A 22,680-nucleotide genomic window follows, 5' to 3' on the forward strand; every position below is an offset into this window, starting at 1 on the left:
CATATAAATCACATCTTTTTTGATATTTAATCAATAAAACATTTTAAGTTTATTATTCCTTATCATTGTTTCCCTAATCATGTTTTGTAGTGTTTTTTCCCCCCAGTTAAATTTTGCTTGTATTAGTTTTAGGAATTGGACTATTTTTGTTCTGTTGTTTGTGCTAGTAAAGATGATAGAGATGATGGGTTCGAGTTATAGGGAATATTTAACCACAAAGTTTTAAATCTGAATTCCAGTAAAAGGATTCTGCCTCCATTGCTTGCATAGGACATATGTAACTATCAACTTAAAAGGAAGAATTTCCAGCTTCGAAATCTTGATTGGACTTTGGGACATAAAGTCAACTTTAGAAATATCTAAAGGCTACAAATAGAATATTTTGAGTTTCTTTGGGAAACTAGTTATTAGAATGTTTTTGTAGCTTAGGTATTTCTTTTTGAACTAAAGAATACTGACTGAATTAAAAATAACATGAAATAAGTAGTTCTTTTGAATATGTATTTTAAAAACTGAATGTTTCTGATCATGGGCATTATTAATGCCTACTTCACTGTGCTGTTTAGCAAAATGTTCTTCATTATTTTCAATTTCTCTCTTTAAAAATTTACTGCTCTCAGCTGTTAGGAGACATACGGACTAAGGTATAGACATTGCTATTTTCTGACATCTTATTATACCATAACTTTTTTTCTTTGTTTCATCAATTTAACAAATAATAGTAACCTATAAAAAAATTAAAGCAGAAGCAATAAAATCCTTAGCTCTCCATCTGTTACTCTGTAGCTATGGCTATCCATGGGGGATACTGATTGTGATACATGGGAAAATGTAATGTCTTGGGAGGTACTACTTTTTTCACCCCAACTACTTCATGGAAATGAGATGAGATCATTTATATTAATGTCTATAAAGCTGGTCCTGGGGCCCAGCTCAGTAAACATGAAAGCATTGCCTTTCTAAATTGAGTTAGGCAAGGTGTGGTGGCGCACACTCTAGAGGGAGAGGCAGGTAGAGCTCTGAGTTTGAGGTCAACCTGGCCTACTTAATGAGTTTCAGGCCAGCCTAGCCTGAATAGTGAGACCTTGTCTCAAAAAATAAAAACTAAAAAAAATTTAAATTGAATTGATGTCTCTAGGTCAATATGGGGCAATTAGTGATGGCAACAACGTTATAAAGCTGACTGAATTATGTTCAGATTGTGTTTTTTTACAACTTTAAAATGTTTATAGATTCTTGGAACTATTAAATTACTGTGCTTAGTCTGTTTCATGGAAATATCTTTACTACTCACCAGCTAAATCCCAAGTGTTGGTTTAAGTTTGTTTCCAGTTTCTCCAAGGAAGTCTCAAATTTGCTATTTATTCTGCCTCATGTCTCTTTTAATATACAAGGTGTGAATTCTAAGCTTTTGGGGGTACTGAAATCAAAGAAGTCTCAATATACTTTCTCCTAATTACTCAGATAGATGATTGTAGATACACTGAGAAGACTCTGGAGGGCACATCAAGAATCTTGGCTCCTAAACTTCATCAGCAATAGTGTTTCTCATCATCTTGGTGTTTTACCTCTCTAGGAGACATGAGGGCTGGAGCACAGGCAGAGGAGCATGGCAAGACCAGTGGGAGTAGAAGGAAAAGGAGAGGAGCAGGGGAGGTGTGGAGGCAGGATGAGTGCCTGCTCTGTGTAAGGAGAAAACATGGCTTTTCTCACACATTGCACTTCTCTAAAGGGTGTGTTTTCTTCTTACCAACTCACATTTCTAACATTTCTATTAATCGACAGGCTAGTTCTTGGTTTTCTCTGTGAGGGGGTAAAAAGGAGGACTTTTCTTAGGCATTTCCCACTTCCGTGGGAACTTGCACATAGTCTTACTCTTCTGCTACTTCCATGGTTAAAGAACAGCTCATTCTCCTAACTTCTAAAATGTTTCCTGGACCAAGTATTGACATTGATCTTTGCAGTGGTTAGTAGCATGCTTTCACACTGACTTTGAAATAGAAATCAGTCCTTTTTTTAGTCAGTATGAAATACTTAAATATGTGCCGAGTGTGATAGTGCACACCTTTAATCCCAGCACTCAGGAGGCAGAGACAGCCAGATCTCTCAAGTCCAGCCTGGTCTACATAGTGAGTTCCAGGCCAACTCCACTACAGGGATATGCTGTCTTAAAAAGACCAAAAAACAAAAGAAAAATATTTACTTGTTTTTAACTACTACTAATGAGATTCTTTACATGTAACAGAAAAAACCTGCTCGAAGAAGATATGAATCCTATGGAATGCATTCAGATGACGACGCCAACAGCGATGCTTCTAGTGCATGTTCAGAACGCTCCTATAGTTCTCGAAATGGTAGTATTCCTACCTATATGAGGCAGACAGAAGATGTGGCAGAAGTTCTCAACAGATGTGCGAGTTCCAATTGGTCAGAAAGGAAAGAAGGCCTCCTGGGTCTGCAGAACTTACTGAAAAATCAGAGAACGCTAAGGTGAGATGTATTGTCATAAGGTATTTGTTCTGGGAGATTTGCAATTTTCTGATTTGACTTTGTTTCTGTTAACAGAGATTCTTGTGTCCTCCATTCGGAAATTACATCAAAGTGTTTTCTCAAACCCATTAGTCTGATAGCTTACTAAAGTTGTTCTGATTTTGAGGGCCAGCTAGTCTGACATACACAGCAGCAAAGAAGAGACCCTGTCTCAAAAAAAGGATGAAGGCAAGAACCGACACAGACCTCCACACCTGTGCCCTCATTCACACACATGAGCATGCGTGCACACACAGATTTTTAAAAACAACACATTTTTATTCACAAATTAAGTGAAAATGTTAATTTCAGAAATTAAAATAAGGTTGGGGGTGTAGCTAAGTTTTTGCCTAGCATGTGCAAGGCACCGACTTTGATCTCCAACTCTGAAAAACATAAACTAACAAAATACATAATTTAAAAGGCTGACTGGTATAGTAACACTTATTCCTTTTTCCATGAGTAGAAAGGGTGTTTGTGCATGCTTGGAAATGCAGGAATATTTTTGGTGTTTATGCAATGGACCATGAAGTGGGATTAGAGTGAATTTCTCTAATAACAGTTTATTTTGGCTCTGAGATTTAGAGTTTTCTTTCCTTTCCTAATGGCTTTAGCTTGCTTTATCCTTGTGTCTTTGATCCTTGCCTGTGTAGTGCTGTAAACCTATGTAGTTGATGCCCTTCAGAACCCAATGTCAGATAATTTCATAGGTGTTAGTGTGGTAGGATGTAGGCTACTTTCTGACTTGATACCAGTGGAATCAATTTGATATAACTTGCTGTGCATATGTTTTAAGAAGTATTAGAAATATATAATTTTAAAAAAAATCTTTGTGCTGCCTAATATTTTCATGTACACACACTACACTTAATGACTTACTGCAAAGAATCATAATATTGTTCTCAGGGTTCTCCAAGAGGATTAGGTCCATCTTGTCATTTTATTCTTTAATTTATTTATTATTTTTATTTTATGTGTATGAGTGTATTGCCTTCATGTATGTAAGTACACCACATGCAGGCAATGCCCAGAGAGGCTAGAAGAGAAGGTTGGATCTCCTGGAACTAGAGTTACAGATGATTGCCAGCTACCATACAGGTGCTAGGAACTGAACCTGGGTCCTCTGCACATGTAGCCAGTGCTTTTAACCATTGAGTCATCTCTCCAACCCCTGAAGAACACTTAATACATAATAAAATTAATGTGCTAGAAATGCCACATACAACCTCCTTACCATACTCTATTAATCAAATGCAATGTATTTTCCTAATTTCCAGCTTTTAAAACAGTGTGAGTTCCAACAGAATTGTTACTGCACTTGATACCTCACCTCTGTTTTCTGCCCTGACTGGTAAACGTACAACATTCTCAAATTTTGAGGGCTAATTTGCATAACTTTTTTTTTTTTTTTTTGGCCTGTTAACCCTAGCTGGCCTGGAACTTGCTATGTAGACCAAGCTGGCCTTGACTCACAGAGATCCGCCTGCCTCTGCCTTCAGAGTGCTGAGACTAAAGGCATGTACCACCACATCCAACTGCGTAGCTTTTTTTTTTTGAAAAGAGAATTTCCCTATACTCCCAGCTGGCCTGGAACTTGCTGTGTAGACCAGACAGGCATAAATCTCACAGAGATCCACCTACCTCTGCCTCCTGAGTGCTGGGTTTAAAGGCGTGTACCACCACGCCTAATTTGTATAACCTTTTTGTTGTCATTATTAGTAAATGTAATTACTTGTAACCTTACTTTTAAATGACTTCACCCTATAACAAGATATTAATTAGCTTTTTTTTCTTTTTTGGGGCAGTCGAGTTGAACTGAAAAGATTATGTGAAATTTTCACAAGAATGTTTGCTGATCCTCATGGCAAGGTATGTTTTGGTGTTTGAGATTATATATTCCTATAGGGCATCCAGAAAAGAAGCAAAATAATAGAAGAAACTATACACCATTGGTGGTGATACTTTGGAACATAATTTCAGTTGCTTAATATTATGCACAATTAGGAAATTGTCTCTTGGTAGCCATTCAGGTTTCCCCAAAGAAAAATTGAAAGTGTTCTTACAAGCAGGACCCTTTATTGTGCATGCTGGGAAGATGGCTTAGTAGGCGGTGAATTTTGATCGCTAGAAACATATTTTTTAAAATGTCAGCTGCTGGAGCTAGAGAGATGGCTCAGCAGTTAAGAGCACTGACTGCTCTTGTAGAGGAGCTGGGTTTGATTCCCAGCACCCACATGGCAGCTAATAACCATCTGTAACTCCAGTTCCAGGGGATCTGATACCTTCTTCTGATCTCCTCAGGCACTACACAACATTGGTACACTTACACACACGAAGGCAATACACTCATACACGTAAAATTAAAAAATAAAATAAAATATTGGGGTTGAAGAGATAGCTCAGCGGTTAAGAGCACTGACTGCTCTTACAGAGGACCCGGGTTTGATTCCCAGCACCCACATGGCGGCTAAGAACCATCCTTGACTCCAGTTCCAGGGAAATCCAACGCCCTCTGTGACCTCCACGGCACTGCACGACACAAGTGCACTCACATACATGCAGGCAATACATTCATACACATAAAATAATTAAAAAATAAAAACTAAATATTAAAAAAGAATTGCCAGCTGCAATGGTGCACTCTTGTAATCTCAACACTGAAGAGACTGGGGTTCACTAGCCAGTCAGCCCATCCTCATTGCTGAGTTCCAGGCCAGTGAGAGACCCTGTCTCGACAAATGAGGTAAATGGTTCTTGAGAACAATACCTGGAGTTGGCCTCCAGCTTTACATGTGTATTCATACATGGGCATCCACAGACACACGTATGTGTGCACACAGAATATTTTGCTATTTGTAGAGACTGTAATTGGGCTAAGTTGAAAAAATGATTCTAAGATTTCATTTTAAAGGCATGGTGGCACACACCTTTAATTCCAGCACTCAGGAGGCAGAGGCAGGCAGATCTCTGTGAGTTCAAGGCCAGTCTGGTCTACAGAGTTGAGTTCCAGGCCAGCTGGGGCTACAGGGAGACCCTGTCTCAAAAAGACCAAAATAATAATAATAATATAAAATTTTTAAAGTGATGAAGATGTGCATAGTTATAGTACAGATGCAAATTTTTCCCCAATATTTTTAGCCTATGCAACCTGTGGATGCAGAATCCTCAGAGATAGAGGCTGTGTCTTCAGTCTTAAAACTATCCTTCCTCCTGTATTTCTTGATCTCATTATATGATGCCATCATCATTTCACTACTCAACTTAGAAATTTGCATTATTCTAAAAGTACCATTTCTTTTGATTTGACACCTGAATCTCTCCATTCTAACTGCTAATTCAGGGCACAGTTATCTTTGCCCAGTTGTACCCCTCACCACACATCCATACCTTTTTTGCCTACATTATCTTCTATCCTGAATTCATCTAAAAGATGAATCTTCTAAACTATCTTAAAATCCTTACCTACCCACCTACCTAGAGGCATAGCTTCACTGTAGCCCTGGTGGCCTGGAACTGCAGCAGGCTTCCCTGTACCTCTGCCTCCCTAGTGCTGAGGTTAAAGATGTGAGCCACCATGCCAGACTGACACTCTGGATCAGAATTTCTTATCTGCAACCTCAATTTTATGAAAACTCACAGAGCAGAAATTACTCTTCCACAGAGGTGCTTAGCAGATGCCATATGCCACTAGCATGACTTGGTGCTTTTAGGTTTACATCAATGTTTCGGTCTGTATGTGAACAGGTTCTGAATGGTAGCAAGCTGCCTTGATAGGTGAGCGTTGTTCTCACTGTTGCCTGACATGATTGCAACCACCTGTTGTCCCAGCAGAACCTGGAGACTTAGAGAACAAGCAACAGCTTGTGTCCTTTCAGCTAATCACCTCTTTCAGCTCCCAGAAGCTTTCCCTGTGTTATTCTCTGTTGTTTGTTCATTCATTCACTCATTCATTCATTTGTTTATTATGTGTATGAGTGTTCTGCATGCATGTATCTAAGTGCACCATGTATGTGCAATGCCCATGGGGGCCAGAAGAGGGCAGCTGATCTCCTTGAACTGGAGAGTTCAAGTTAGGGATGCTTGTTAACTGCCATGTGGGTGCTGAGAACCAAGTCTTCTGCAAGATCAGTCAGTGCTCTTAACCACTAAATTATTTCATGTTCTCGTCCAGATTCTTTTTTAAAAAAATATTTTATTTTTATTATTTTTATTTTATGTGTATGCATATATTGCCTGCAGGCATGTGAATGCACCAATGTTGTGCAGTACCTGTGGATGCCAGAAGAGAGCATCCAATTCCAATGGAACTGGAGTAATGGACAGTTAGCCTCCATGCAAATGTTGTGAACTGAATGAACCAGGATCTTCTGCAAGAGCAACCAGGGCTCTTAACTGCTAAGCCATCTCTCCAGGCCCTCCCTCTGATATTTTAAACGAAGAATCCAACCAAAATGCTAGGAAAGAATCTTTCCTTAGTATAGTTGAAGTAGATGCAGGACTTTCATGGAACAGAAATAATATGATTAGTACAGTTTGTAAGTGGAAATTATTTGCTGTCTACAGTTTGATAAACTAATCTTTTTACTTCAGGCATCACTATCCCCCAGCATCAACATTGGGTTCGTTCCAGGACCTTCTGCAAATGCTTTGTATCAAGCAGCATAGTCTTTGCATATAACCTATGCTCCCCCTCCCATACACTTTAAATCATCTCTACATTACTTCTAATACCCAATGCAGTGTGACTGCTGTGTAGTTATTGCACTGTGTTGTTTAAGGGTAATTAAATAGAGAAGTATGTGAATGCTCAGTACAAAGGCAGTTTCTTCCCTCAAATAATTTTAGTCTGCATTTGATTATGGAACCTGCAGGTACAGAGGGCCACCTGTACAGTATAAGAATAAGTGATCTAATTGTGGTATATGTAGGACGAGGACTGTTAAACACCAAGTGAATAACTTTGAACTTTGATAGTTTTACAAGAGAGCATTACAGCACAGAAGTAAGTATGGATAGTGGAGGTAGTTTGCATTCTATCTCCAGTAGTTATTAGTGGTGGGTTCCTTGATTGCTATCCTAGTTTGGTTTCTCTGTTGCTATGATAAAAGTCTGACAAAAACCGTCTTGGAGAGGAAAGGGTTTATTTTAATTTACAATTCCCAGATCTCAATCACTAAGGGAAGTCAGGTCAGGAACTTCAGACAGGAATATGGAGGCAGGGACTGAAGCAGAGACCATGGAGAAATGCTATTTACTGGCTTGCTCAGCTACCTTTCCTTTATAGCCCAGGCCCACCTGCTCAGCGACAGTATCTCCCACATTGGTCTGGAGCCTCTTACACCAATTAGCAATTAAGAAAATGCCTCACAGACTTGGCTACAGGCCAGTCTTATGAAAGCAATTTTTCACTTGAGGTTCCTTCTTCCCACATGGCTCTAGTTTGTGTCAAGTTGACAAAAGCTAACTAGCATAGTGTTTTGCTTTTTGTTTGTTTGTTTTTGTCTTTTTGAGATAGGGTCTCCCTGTAGTCCCAGCCGGCTGGATCTCGGTATGTATACCAGGCTGGCCATGATCTCACAGAGCTCTGCTTGCCTCTGCCTCCTGAGTGCTGGGATTTAGGATTAAAGACCCATGCCACCATGCCCAGCAGCAGCACCGTTTCTTAATCTGTAAAACAGCTTATAATACCATCCAATTTTTTTTTCTGCACATTTCTTTTATTGAATTGACCATTACCTTTCCAAATTTCTGAAATGGCCAACAGACCATATGAAAGACATTTCTTTAGGCACCTGAATACCATCCAATTTGTAAAATTATGGGGATGATTACATTTAATATTTACAAAGTTTTAAGAACATACCAAGACCCATAGAAGTTTTTAAAAATATTTTATTGTTTTTATTTCTTATGTATATGAATGTATTGCCTACATGTATGTAAGTGCACCTGTTGTCATGCAGTGCCTGAGGAGATCAGAAGAAGGTGTCAGATCCCCTGAAACTGGAATTACCAACAGTTGTTAGCTTCCATGTAGGTGCCAGGAACTGAACCTGAGTCCTATGGAAGAGCAGCCAGTGCTCTTAACCACTAAGCCATCTCTCCAGCTCCAAGACCCATACAAGTCTTAATACATCTAATTAAGTAATTGTCTTAAATTAAGAAGTCCAGAACAAGTGTTTGTTAGTTTGTTTTAGAAACTGCTTTTCTAATTATATTTTTGTGTGTGAGGCGTGTGTATATGTGAGCAGGTGCTGGTGCCATGCCTGTGTGTGCTCATAGATGACAGAGGAGGGCATCAGATGTTTTCCTTTATCACTATCTGCTTTATTCCTTTGAGGCAGAGCCTCTCCCTCTCAAATTCTTTGGCTTTGCTAGTAGCCAACAAGCTCTAGCTCAGCGATCTTCTTGTTTTCTTCTCCCACAGCACTGGGGTTACAGGTGATGCAAGCCCACATCCACCTTTTTGAGTGCTGGCATCAAAACTCAGGTTCTCATAATTGTGCAGCAAGTGCTCTTAACCATTGAGCCATCTCTCCAGCCTCCGCAATTTCATTTTTAGTGTTCTGGACCCATTTTATTTTCTCCCCTTTCTAATATAAGTGATGCCATAGTTACTATGTGGTTTTGGCATTTGACTCTAAAGGAACTCTTTGGAAAGAGTCGTCATCACTGAGGTATATGCTATGAACTAGCAACTTACAATCATGCCTTTGAGCCTTGGAGTGCTGTGTGGTCCAATCTGTTTTTTCTATACTGGGGCACAGTTGAGTGTCCTCTTCAGAAAGTCCCTTCTGGTATCCTGACAAACATTCTAGTCAGCTCAGGTCAACCACTCATAGTCCTTGGAACAGGAGATGATGATAAACATCTTACCCAAGGAATGTAAAATGTGGTATGAACATTTATTTTTACTTCCAAGCAATGGTAATTGTTCAAAGACTTCACAGAAAGGATAGGAGAAGAACAGGAAAAAAAGTCTAGATACTGTGGTTTAGAACCAGTTGTTGACCCTGTTCAGAAATGGGAGTGTGTTTGTTTCTTTTGGGTGCTTTTCTAAAAGTGGAGCCTCAGAGATGGTGGAATGTGTAGAAGAAAAGTGTTTATTTCTTTGTATTATATTTCATTAATGAGGAAATTAATGAGAAACACAGAGAAATCATGTGTTGTTCTCCTATGTTGTTCATTTAACTCTTGTTTAAAAACTATTTTGTGTTTTTTCATAAAACTTTGAAAAACATTTGTCACTTTTTATTTTCTGAGTGTTTTTTCTTCCATACAGGAACTTTGCATTGATGGCGACTAATTTGTGTGTTTTTCTTTTTTTTCTTTTTTTTTCCTTTTTGCATGCTGTCCCCTGTGTTGGAACTCTCAATAGAGAGTAAGTTGGTTCAATATTTGTTGGAAGCTAACTTCACTGCATGACTGTGAAATTAACCCGTTTTCTCTGTTTTTCTCTCCTGAAGAGTTCATGCAGTGTTGGACCCTTTGCAATCCACGAAATGCTATTCGCAGTTACGCAAACTGTCATTCTGTTTGGAGATGTGCTTTTTAATCTACTAATTAATCTAATTTGATTATGTTCTTCTGTTCTACATTTGATGGCTGGCACACCTAAGATAAAGCAATTGTAAGAGCTCAAACATTTATTTGGGATATGGTAATATAATTGATTCCATTGAAGGTTTAAAGTAATTCTGGAGTTTGAAGATTATTAAAACCTAAAAACTCACTGTGTGTGGTGGCGCATACCTTTACTCCCAATACTCCAGAGGCAGAAGTGGGTGGATCTCTGAGTTCCAAGTCAGCCTGGTCTACATAGTGGGTTTCTAGGCCAGCTGGATCTATAGGAAGACCCTGTCTCAAAAAAAAACAAAAGAACTGTCTCAGCAGTTAAGAGCATTGGGTGCTCTTGGAGAAGTCCTGGATTCAAATCCCAGTACACACATGGCGGCTAACAGCATTAAGCAGTAATGCCAGTTCCAGGGAATCCAACACCCTCTTATGGTCTTCTCAGGCATTGCATGACACAGATGTTGCTACATAACATGCAGGCATAACACTCATATACATAAATTTTTTTTAATTATTTTTAAACTCCAAAACAAACAAATATAAAATCCCAGGCCTCACCTCCCAGTATCTACTCTCTAATATCATTCCATAAAAGTAAACAGTGGTCATGGACCATTAATTCTTAAGTTCATCTTATGAAATAAAACTTTTATGCCGTGTATTGTATTAGCATGCACATTTTCTCCTTTACTCATAGGGGAGGAAATAAGAGACTGTTAACCTCTGAAAGGAATTCTTTGTGGTAGGGAAATCAACTTAAGAAATTTTGTGTGAAGGGCTGGAGAAATGGCTCAATGTTTAAGAGCACTGGCTGCTCTTGCAGAGGACCCAAGTTCGGTTCCCAGCACCCACATGGTGGCTCACAACCCTCTGCACCTCCAGTTCCAGACAGTGTGATACCTTCTTCTGGTCTCTGCAGGCATTGCACGACACGAGTGCACTTAGCAGACATTACAATACAATACATGCACTCATATACATAAATAAAAATTTTTTTAAAAATTTAATTTGTGTGTAATTTCTGATATATTATGGATATGGTTATATGCATATATGTATGCATGTACATATGTATGATCCATTAGTAAGTGCCAGTGATAGGATGTAATAAGTTTTGTTTTTTTTGTTTTTTGTTCTTTTTTTTTTTTAAGTATAATACTGTGAGATAAGCCAGCCTGGTTAATATAATGAGTTCCAGGCCAGTTTGGGACTACAGAAAGACCCTGTCTCAAAAATAAATAAAGTAGGGACTGGAGAGATGGCTCAGCAGTTAAGAGCTCCAACTGCTCTTGCAGTGGGCCTGGGTTTGATTCCCAGTACCCACATGGAGGCTAAGAACCATCCTTAACTCCAGGTCTTGGGGAATTAGACACCCTCTTCTGACCACCAAAGGCATTGTACAACATGGGTGCACTCACATATATGCAAGCAATACACTTGTACATATAAAATAAAAATAATAAAATATTTTTAAATTAAATTAAAAAGTAATAAAGTATAGTACAGGCAAGGACCCTTAGTCCAATCTTTTGGAGGCGGAGGCAGAGGCAGGCAGATCTCTTTGAGTTCAAGGCCAGCCTCTTCTACATAGTGAAAACTTGTCTCCAAAATAAAAAGGCAGTAATTCTGCTACTTCAACATTTCTTGCTATCTTGGAATACACAGAAAAATCCTCTGGAAGGAAAGAACAGTTATGATCTTGACAACTTAAGCTTTGTAGTTAGTGTAAGTCAGGAGTTTTGCCATGAGTTTGAGGTCAGCTGTGCTACACAGTAAGACCCTGTCTTGGGGCTGGCAAGTTACCTCGTTTGGTAAAGTACTTAATATGTAAGCATAAGGTCCTGAATTCAGCCCCCAGAACTCACCTAAAAAAAAACTGAGCATGGTGATACGCCCTTGCAATCCTAGCATTGGCAGGTAGAGACAGGCAGATCCCTGGGATTCACTGGCTAGGAACCCTGCCTCAAAAAACAAAGTAGGTTGGGACTGATTAGATAGCTCAGTGGTTATGATTACTGGCTGCTCTTGCATAGGACCCAGGTTCATTTCCTAGCACCCAAATGGCAGCTAACAACTGTCGGTAAATCCAGTTCTAGGGGATCTGGCGTCACCTTCTGACCTCCATGGGCATTGCATTAACACGGATGCACTCATATATGTGCAGGCAAAATACTCATACACATAAAAATAAATAAATAAAAATTAAAACAAGGTGGACAATAGCTGAGGAATGACACCCAAAGTTGAGCTCTGGCCTCCATATATCTGCAAATACATGTCTACCCACATACACGCATGCACTGAGTTTTAGGGTAGACCTAGCAGCAAATGGTTGTAATCACAACACTAATTAGGCTGAGTTAGAATGGTCATTGTGAGTTCAAGATCAGCCTGAACTATGTAGATTCTATCTAATATTTAAATAAGTTATATAGGGGCTGGAGAGATCGCTGAGTGGCTAAAAACACTGGCTGTTCTTGCAAAAGACCCAGGTTCGAATCCCAGCACCCACATGGCAGCTAACAACCGTCTGTAATTCCAGTTCCAGGGGATCTGACAGCCTCTTCTGTTCTCTGAGGGCATTGCACAACACAGGTATACTTGCTTACATGCAGGCAATACACACATACACATAAAATAAAAATAATAAAATATTTTAAATAAGTTATATATATTTATATTATTCTCATATATATGTTCCAAGTGAGATGATAGTATAGAGAGAAAGCTTAAGTATTACCACAAATAGCTAGTTGCTTTACAAGTTTCAAGCAGGAAAGGTGAATGGCTATTATCTCATAAAATAGTTCAAGCAACTTTTTGACAAGGACTTAGTGGGAACTTTGTGGAGAGACACATACTGTATATAAGTGGATGAGCATGAGGAAATAGGAAATTAAAAGTCAGATGAGATGTGAATGATGTTACCAGGTAGTCCAAGGTCAGTTTGGACAGCGAGGAATAATATTTATGGGTTTTTATTTCTTTCTCTCTCTCCCTTTTTTTTTTTTTTTTTTTTGTCTTTTTTGAGACAGGGTCTCCCTGTAAGCCCCAGTTGTCCTGGAACTCACTCTATAGACCAGGCTGGCGGTGGTGCACAGAGATGTGCTTGCCTCTGCCTCTAAAGTGCTGGGATTAAAGGCATGTACCACTATACCCAGCTAAGGGTTTTATTTCTATGGAATGATAATCTAGTGATGGTAAATAAGAGAGAGCATGAGTTGACAAGCACAGTCTGCATGCTAAATCTGGCATGGCCTGGTTTTGTAAATGCAGCTGTTTTGGAAACACAGCCATACTACTTTTATGTCTGTGGCCATGATATGACAGGGCTGGATAATTTTTTAGACCATATGGCTTGTAAAACCTCAGACATTTACTATCTGGCCTGTTACAAAATGAGTTGATGTTGGGAAATAGGAAGAATAGAGTCAGGCATGAACTCTAAAAGATTTCATACCTACCAGCAGTGCTGTGGTAAAAGGATTTGGGGAAGACCAAAAGAGATCTGCCCCTGAGATACTGGGGCCTCATCAGGTAGTACAGAGACCAGTTAAGGGGGCGGGAGCTCATGTAAGTGATAAAAAGACAGCATGAAGGCATTTAGCCGAAATAGGAGAATTCCTCACAACCAGCACTCAGGTGGCAGAGGCAGGTGTATCTTTGTGAGTTCTAGGCCAGCCCGGTCTACATAGAGAGTTCCAGGGCAACATAGTGAGCCTGTATCAAAAGAAAAGAATATCGTTGAGACAGATACCACTTGGAGACTAGAGAGAACTAGTTTTTTAAAAATACTCGTAATTTCTGCTTTTATGACTTTACAGCATCTTAAGAAAATAACTAATGTGTATTTAGCTGACTTTCAAATGTTAAAGCTTAGTTCTAATTCTAAATAGAGGAAGCCTTTCATTGCTAACACAAGGGGGGAAATGGAGTTCATTAAAACTGCATAAAGGAAATTCTAGAAATACTACAGTGAAAATTAAACATTTTTCAAATTAGCAAAGTTACTTTTGAGTGTTTTGTTTTGTTTTTGCCCCTTTTTTGAGATAGGGTCTCCCTGTAGCCCCAGCTCTCCTGGAACTCACTGTGTAGACCAGGCTGGCCTCTGCCTCTCAAGTGCTGGGATTAAAAGCGTGTGCCTCCACGCCCAGCTTAAATATTTTTTTAAATAGGCCTGAGGATGTAGTTCACTTGGCAGAGTGCTTGCTTAGCATGTACCAAGCCTGGGATTCTTACCCAGCACTGCATAAACAGTGTGTTGACCAATGCCTGTAATCCTAGAAGTTGAGGAAGGAGGATCCTTAAGGTCGTCCTCAGCTACATAGGGAGTTCAAAGCCAGCCTGGGCCACATGATACCCATATCAAAAAAAACAAATAAAAGTACCACAGTTGTAATCATCTATTCTAGTTATGATTTATCTCAGTATCAGCATGGCTGAGACTCTTAATTTTTTTCCTTTTTAACCTAGAAATTTTCCAGTATAGTATTGATTTCTTGCAGAGAGGTAAAGCCTTATCATTGGTCAGTTTTCATACTTTAATGAGGTACATCACATGAATATTAACTTTTCTTTATCTTAAAATTTTTTCCCTTATGCAGTTTTTTTAAACTGGTATGTTTAATGTTGGAACCAAGTATAAAACCCATCAACACAAATGGAGAATAATAATGTGCCTTCTAGGACCATAACTAAACTTCCATACACACACATACACACACACACACACACACACACACACATTTATATATGCATGCTTTTATGCTTTTATTCTGTTTTATTATAGGAATGATTTTATTTATCACAGATCACTTAAATTAATTACTTTTGAGGCAATTCTAATAAACAGTAGATCTCATACAAAAAGTTTATGACATTTGTCATTGTAAGAAACCTGAGGGTTCTCTAATTGGCTCATTACTTCAGATATATTTTCCTTTTTTGTCAAAACTGTGTAATTCTCCAGTTCACTCAGTTACTGTGCTTCTAAAAAGCTGAGTATCTGTGAAACTCTAGATCCAAGCTTCTCCTCTCCATTTCATAGGAAATGGATTTCAGTGTAAGCAGCTTAAGCTGTAGCATCTTTGATAACATTGGGTGTGCCAGCCATTGTGGGAAGTTTCTTTACCAAGTGATGCTGCATGGAATAGCTAATTGTCAAACTTCGACAGAAGTTGGATAACAGCACAAATGTACTCTTGTATCACAGAGTCCAGTGAAAAGCAAGAGAGATTTTTTTTCCGCTTGGCTGCCAATTGCTGTGCCTCTGATTCCTATTTTCCCTTCTATTTCTGTTTTGAGTTGAGCACAGAGGTCAACATTTCCTCCTTTTCTTCCCACTTCTTCCCTTTGTCAACTATAGGTGTTCAGCATGTTTTTGGAGACTCTAGTAGATTTTATACAAGTCCACAAAGATGACCTACAGGATTGGTTATTTGTACTGCTGACACAGCTACTGAAAAAAATGGGTGCTGATTTGCTTGGTTCTGTTCAAGCCAAAGTTCAGAAAGCCCTTGATGTTACAAGGTAATCTTTTCTACATATATTTCAAGTTTACCTAATGATAATCATTAAAATGTAGTTTGAGCCAGGTGTGGTGGTGCACGCCTTTAATCCCAGCACTTGGGAGGCAGAGGCAGGCACATCTCTGTGAGTTAGAGGCCAGCCTGGTCTACATAGTGAGTTCCAGGACAGCTGGGGCTACAGGGAGACCGTGTCTCAAAAAGATGAAAAAAAAAAAAACATAGTTTGAGTAGTTGAAGTAACTATTTTCTCTTAAGTTAAATATCACTAATCTGGTATGGTGTTACATGGATATAATCCTAGTATTTGGGAAAGAAGTAAAGGCAAGACGATCAAGGATTTAGGGTGAGTTTAAGACCAGCTTGGACTATAGGAGACTGTCTCAAAAAACCTACAACAGCCAGGCGTGGTAGCGCACGCCTTTAATCCCAGCACTTGGGAGGCAGAGGCAGGCGGACCTTTGTGAGTTCGAGGCCAGCCTGGTCTACATAATGAGTTCCAGGACAGCTGGGGCTACAAGGAGACCCTGCCCCAAAAAAGACCGAAAAAAAAAGCCTACAACAAAAAATAGACCTAGAGACCAGGTATGGAGGTACTACAATTCCATCACATCAGAGGCAGGAGGATCAGGAATTCTAGGCTAGCTTGGTCTACAAAGAGAGACCTTCTCTCAGAAAAGAAATAAGACAAAGCCAAAAGATAAACCTAGAGCCAGGCATACTAACATAGAACTGTAGTCCCATCTGTGGGGATACTAAGCTAGGAGTATTGTTTGCAGCCAGGAGTTTAAGACATGCTTGGGAAATACAATGAGAGTTTATTTCAGAAGAGGAAGCAAGAGTATTGATGGCTCAGCAAATAAAGGTGCCAAGTCTGTCCACCTGAATTTGATCCCTTACTGAATTTGATCCCTTAGAACCAACGCCCTCAAATTGTCCTCTAACACCCATAGTTGTGCCATGACATACAAATGCTTAAATATACACAAATGCAAAGTAATTGGGGTTTTTTTTTTGTTTGTTTTGGTTTGGGTTTTTTTGTGTGTGTGTCTTTTTGAGACAGGGTCTCCTTGTAGCCCCAGCTGCCCTGGAACTCACTATGTAGACCATGGTGGCCTTGAACTCACAGAGATCTGTCTGCCTCTGCTTCCCAAGTGCTGGGACTAAAGGCGTGTGCCACCATGCCCAGCTAAAGTAATTGGTTTTTTTTGGTTTGTTTTGGTTTGGGTTTTTTTGTGTGTGTGTCTTTTTGAGACAGGGTCTCCCTGTAGCTCCAGCTGCCCTGGAACTCACTATGTAAACCATGGTGGCCTTGAACTCACAGAGATCCGCCCACCTCTGCCTCCCGCGTGCTGGGATTAAAGGCATGTACCACCACACCTGGCAGGTAATTGTTTTTAATGTACAGTCATGCCTTGACTTTGTGGGTAAGATCAACTGAAACTGAGCTGAAGGTTAATTTGATCTAATGTAAAATTAAAAGTTTTTTTTCTCCTAACCCTTAAGATAACATTTTTTGCAGTTAGATATTCACAATCTCCTTTCTGAAGTGTTTTTTGAATTAAAAAAAGTATTTTTTTATTTTATGTGTATGAGTGTTATTGCCTGAATGTATGTATGTGCACTTATATTGTGCAATGTCCATGAAGGTTAGAAGAGGGCATCGGATCCCCTGGAACTGAAATGAATGGTTATTAGCTGTCATGTGGATGCTGGGAACTGAACCTGGGTCCTCTTAAGAATAGCTTTTGTTTCTTTGGTTTGTTTCTTTGGTTTGGGGGTTTTTGTCTATTGTTTTTTTGAGACAGGATCTCCCTGTAACCCCAGATGACCTGGAATTTGCTATGTATATCAGGCTGGCTTCCAACTTACAGAGATCTACCTGGCTCTGCCTCCCAAATGCTGGAATTAAAGACACATACCACCATGCCCAGCCCAAGTGAGACTTAAAAAAAACTTTTTTTCTAATTATGTATATATTTATGTGTGTACATGAGTTCAGTGCCTGCAGAAGCCAGAAGTGAGTGACTGATCCCCTGGAGCTGGAGTTAGTAACAGGTGGTTGCGAGTCACCTGATATGGGCACTGGGTATTGAACGCAGGTCCTCTGCAAGAGCAATACATGCTCTGACTGCTGAGCCATCTCTGCAACCCTAGAATATTGCACTTTTTTTAAATTTATTTATTATTTTTATTTTTTTACGTGTATGCGTGTATTGCCTACGTGTAGGTAAGCGCACCCGTGTCATGCGATGCCCACGGAGCTCAGAAGAGGCTATCGGATCCCCTGGGACTGGAGTTACAGACAATTGTTAGCTGCCATATGGGTGCTGAGATACAAATCCGGGCCTTCTGCAAGAACAACCAGTGTTCTTAACCTCTGAGCCATCTCTCCAGCCCCACAAATATTGTACTTTTTACTGAATACATTATTTGGCTAGATTCATTTATTTAGTATAGTATTGCTTCTTAATCCTTTACTCAGTATAAGTTTATTTATTTAGTATAGTATTGCTTCTTAATCCTTTACTCAGTATAAGTTCAAATGTTAATATACTTATGCTGTACCACATAGACTATACCCCTTGCAGATATCACTTCATACATGCTTTGTCAGTGGTATTATGTTTTGGTGTTATGTATAGCGCTTGCTGTGAAATTTGTTAAATGCGTACTATCAACTTAGGTTTTTTAACTTTGTCTTTATTTCAGAGAATCTTTTCCAAATGATCTTCAATTTAATATTTTAATGAGGTTTACTGTTGATCAGACCCAAACACCAAGCTTGAAGGTAAAAATTTGAAGTCTTTTGTAAAGAGTTGAACTATTGTAGTAATAATGTTATGGTGATGTTTGTATTTCTGTCACATGAGAAGCTGCTCAATCAGTGGGTTTTGTTTTTATAAACTTTCAGACAGTCAAGCCAGCACTTCGGGACCAGCTTCACTCTTTTTGGAGCTCCAAGGTTTTTCTTTTGTTTTAATCTGCATTATTTCTTTTCTTAACTTTCTTCTGCAATGTTTCAGATAATGTTTTATGCACCTATATTCAACTACTAACCTACTCTCATAAGCCTTTTACGCATGCACATACTTAATTTAAATGTTATTTAAATGCCTGACCTACCGTTTGGAAAAGCTTTCTGGGGAAGTGTATTTGAAAAGCATCACGAAGTATGGCCATCTAACCCTAAGCTGCTAATGCAGATTTGCTTTGTAAAATCTTACCTAATTTTATGTTTGTAATTTCCCAATACTTTTTTTTCTTACCTGTAGTTTTAGGAGTTTCATAGCTATTTGAGGCAAAATATCAGCTTTGTCTGTTTGTTTATTTTAGTAAACAAAATTGTTAAATTCCAGTTACATTCAATGTAACCAAAATAGTAACATTTTCTGCAAAGTGAAATTTCTGACATGAGGATAAAATTTGTGATCAGGATAACATTCTCAAGTTTTATTTGGATACATTTTCCAGTTGTGTGAAACAGAAATAGATGAATTCCAATTTGTGGCTTAAAAATATTAAATTTAACATAAAAAAAATAATTTCTGACTGGAATATAGCTCAGTTAGTAGAGTTCTTACCTAGAAGGCAGGAAGCTCTGTGTTTGTTACCCACCATCACATAAATGGGACATGGTGGTACATACTTGCATGTATGGCAATTGAGGGGTAGAGGCAGGAGGATCAGAAATCCAGGGTCATCCTCAACTATTAATAAAGTGAGCTCGAGATCAGTCTGGGCTACATGAGACCCTGTCTCATTAAAAATGATGAAATAATTTAATATTAAAGAGGAGCTTTCTTGAATTCTTAGGTGAAAATGTTTTTCACATGCTGGGGGTGTTCTCTGATAGAGTGCTTACCTAGTGTTTATAAGATCCCAAGTTCAATCTCCAGGGCCATAATAAAATAAGATGCTTTTCATGAACTATAGCAAATGAGATTAAAGTCAGGGGAATAACAAGCATATTGCTTATGTAAGTCTTACAGTTTCTACTCTACTCTGCCCGAAATATGTATCTTCAAACCTTACTGTCCAGTATTGATTTTCTCTTTATGTATTTGGATATGATTATGCCATGAAATTATGTTTCTTGCCAGAATCAATTTGTGTTAAACGTAATGTTACTTTGTCAGAGCCACTGTGTGAGAAGGGCCTATCTGTTTTTTATTTTGAAAAGTGACCTGCAGAAGAAGAATTTATTTGATGCTTATACATATTTTAGCTTGTTTTACGTGCAACGCATTCCTGGGAATAGAAAAGCTTATTTTTTATCTTTATCTATAATACCTGATAAACTAAATTATAATAAAAGCTATGATGTTGGCACATGTGTTAGATATTCAAGTGCTTTAGAACATGTATATAGAGAAACTGAAGATCTGGCTCAGTCAGTAGTTAAGAGCTCTTGTTCTTACAGAGGACCCAGGTTGGGTTCCCAGCACCTATGTGGCCATTCTCTGAACATTCTGTAACTCCAGTTCAGGGGGATCCACTGTCCTCTTCTCACCTGCAGGCAGTACACATATGTCATTTACTTATGTGCAGACAAAACACTCATACACATAAAGTAAAAATAAATAATTTTTTATTTATTTATTTTGAGACAGTCTCCCTCTAGCCCCAGCTGCCTGGAACTCCCTATGGAGACCTTGCTGGCCTTGATCTCACAGAGCTCCTCCTGTCTCTGCTTCCCAAGTGCTGGGATTAAAGGCTGGGATCAAAGGTATCCAACATAGATTTTTTTTTTTAATGTATATAGAGATGTTTTTATTTCACAGCCCTGTGCAAATGAAGCTCTAAACCAGATTCAGAAACTTGAGTGAGCCAGAAGTGGAGGTATAGGCCTATATGTGGGAAGCTGATGCAGGAAGATGATGAGTTTTATGCCAATGTAGGCTACTTGGAGTGTTGTAGGTTAGCCTGGGCCCTGTCTTACAGTCTCCCAAGAAATAGAGACAGAGAGACCGGTGACGTGAGGCAGATAATAAATTTGCGGAAGACCTAAAGTGAAAGCCAAAAAGAATAGGGATGTGAGAAGTACACAAAATACAAGCTTTTATGTTGAAAAACAGTATTCTGGGGATGGAATCACAAACTGTTTCTCTAAATTTAATATAGGTATAAATGTAGCAAAACAGCAACTCTTTTTTGATGTTTTTAGACAGCAGGGATAGGCTGTATTGGAGCCATACTACACGTGCAGGGTAAGAGCAACCTAGGCGGGTGACAGTATTAAAGGACTGGAGGGATGGCTCAACAGTTTAAGAGCATTTGTTGTACAATCATGACAACCAGAGTGTGAATCCTAGCACCCAAGTGACAGCCTGGGTGCCCTGCATGTACCTGTAACTCTAGTTCCAAGGGATCAGATACCCTCCTCTTCTGGCCTCTTCACATGTACTTGTACATGCATGTGCACATACGCTCACAAAGAAACACACATAAATATTTAAAATCTTTTTTAAAAACTTAACAGGTTATATAAAACAAATATCTAGAACTTAAGATCTAGTGTAATTACTACAAAACTTACTGATCTTTTAGGGAAAAAAAGATGCTTGTTTAAAATTCTACATCTCATGGATTATCCTGTGATTAAGTATTAAAAACGAAGCAGTAGGAGAAATAACAATATGCAGTGATTTTATTTTAATTACTAATATTTGTTAAGTATAACTTTAAAACTTGGTTTTGATTCATTTTTCTTATTTATTTAATAACCACACAATTAGAAGAAGCATTTCATTACAACAGGATTGACATATTCAATAACAATTTCCAGAGCTAAGATGCATCTCTTTCAAAACTGGCTGTAAATTTTTAGGTTTACAGTTGAATTAACACAGTTGTACAATATTGTACTCAGTATATACCCTATAAGACATGGACATAAAATTCAATGAGGTTTTAACCTTTAAAAAAGGTATCCATTTCATTATTAAAATACACAGTGTCATACAGAAAAATTCATTTTTAATGCAATTGACACTAACATGTTTGCACATGCATTTCTAATCTTTTTTTTTATCTGATTATCAGTAGTCACAGTCGGTTACTTTCTGAGGTCCTTGGCATCTGAGCATGGATATAAAGTCATCAAGTAGATTTCATCAGTGATACTTTTCACATCTAATTATTGAGGAGCAAATTTTTATGCTTTGAAGAATTTTTTTTTCATTTTTTTTAAATTTAATAACCACATGATTAGAAGAAGCATTTCATTACAGCTTTAACATATTCAGTAACACTCTCCAGAGCAAGGATACATTTCTTTCAAAAGTGGCTATAAAATTTTTGGGTTTGCTGTTGAATTATTACAGTTATACAATATTGGACACAATATAACCCTGTAAGACATAAAATTGGATGAGTTTTTAACCTTTAAAAAAGATCTCCATTTCATTTTAAAATATACTGTTTCTTACAGAGAGACTCATTGATTTTGCTACTAACACTGAGATGTTGGTGCATGCGTCTCTAATCTGTTTGTATCTGATTATTACTAGTCATAATTGGTTTCACTCGGATCCTTGGCACCTGTGTATGTCTATAAAGTCATCGGGTAGATTTCATTGGTAACGTTTATCACCTCTACTAATTAACATGACATAAATTTTTATGCTTCCTCCTCAAATAATACATTTTTTTAGTTTGTTGACTATTTGTGTGTGTGTGTGTGTGTGTGTGTGTATCACACAGAACGAGCCAAACCACCCTCCCATAGCCTCCCTCCCCCCCCACTAGGGCCCTTATACTGTGTTATCCCTGCTACTGTCTGCTGTGTTGCCGGCACCCCCAGCTATTCTCTAGTCAGCCTAGCTAGAGGTCTTTGTTTTAGGAAGGTCAGCTGTTACTCATCTAGCAGGAATCAGTTGTCAATATTCCTTTAGATAAGATTGGGGTCTGCTGTTTATTTTCCCAGTTTTATGCTGGGTTACTATCTGGGAGTCCCTTGGGCCACCCTGGCCAACAACTCAAAAGAAGGTATCTCCTATCTGGCATTGTTGCTTGTTATGTAGCCTTTAGCTATACATATGGACTCTTA

The 22,680-nt window shown here is 38.6% G+C and overlaps 1 protein-coding gene across 27 annotated transcripts in view; it reads left to right on the top strand.

Moving 5' to 3' along the window:
* Clasp2 (cytoplasmic linker associated protein 2) overlaps window positions 1-22,680 on the top strand; it is a 220,169-nt gene that overhangs the window by 138,276 nt on the left and 59,213 nt on the right. For 7 of the 27 annotated variants that reach the window (XM_008833404.2, XM_029563662.1, XM_008833407.2 and 4 more), the window contains 7 exons: window positions 621-644; window positions 2,246-2,490; window positions 4,335-4,398; window positions 9,908-9,910; window positions 15,470-15,633; window positions 18,342-18,420; window positions 18,544-18,594. In XM_008833404.2, the coding sequence (XP_008831626.1) occupies window positions 621-644; window positions 2,246-2,490; window positions 4,335-4,398; window positions 9,908-9,910; window positions 15,470-15,633; window positions 18,342-18,420; window positions 18,544-18,594 (630 nt within the window). The remainder of the gene's footprint in view (window positions 1-620; window positions 645-2,245; window positions 2,491-4,334; window positions 4,399-9,907; window positions 9,911-15,469; window positions 15,634-18,341; window positions 18,421-18,543; window positions 18,595-22,680) is intronic. The other 20 variants (XM_008833413.2, XM_029563675.1, XM_029563661.1 and 17 more) reach the window with 7 other exon arrangements.

Source organism: Nannospalax galili, unplaced genomic scaffold (genome assembly GCF_000622305.1).
Source record: "Nannospalax galili isolate Female #2095 unplaced genomic scaffold, S.galili_v1.0 scaffold1176, whole genome shotgun sequence".
Classification (NCBI taxonomy): Eukaryota; Metazoa; Chordata; class Mammalia; order Rodentia; family Spalacidae; genus Nannospalax; species Nannospalax galili.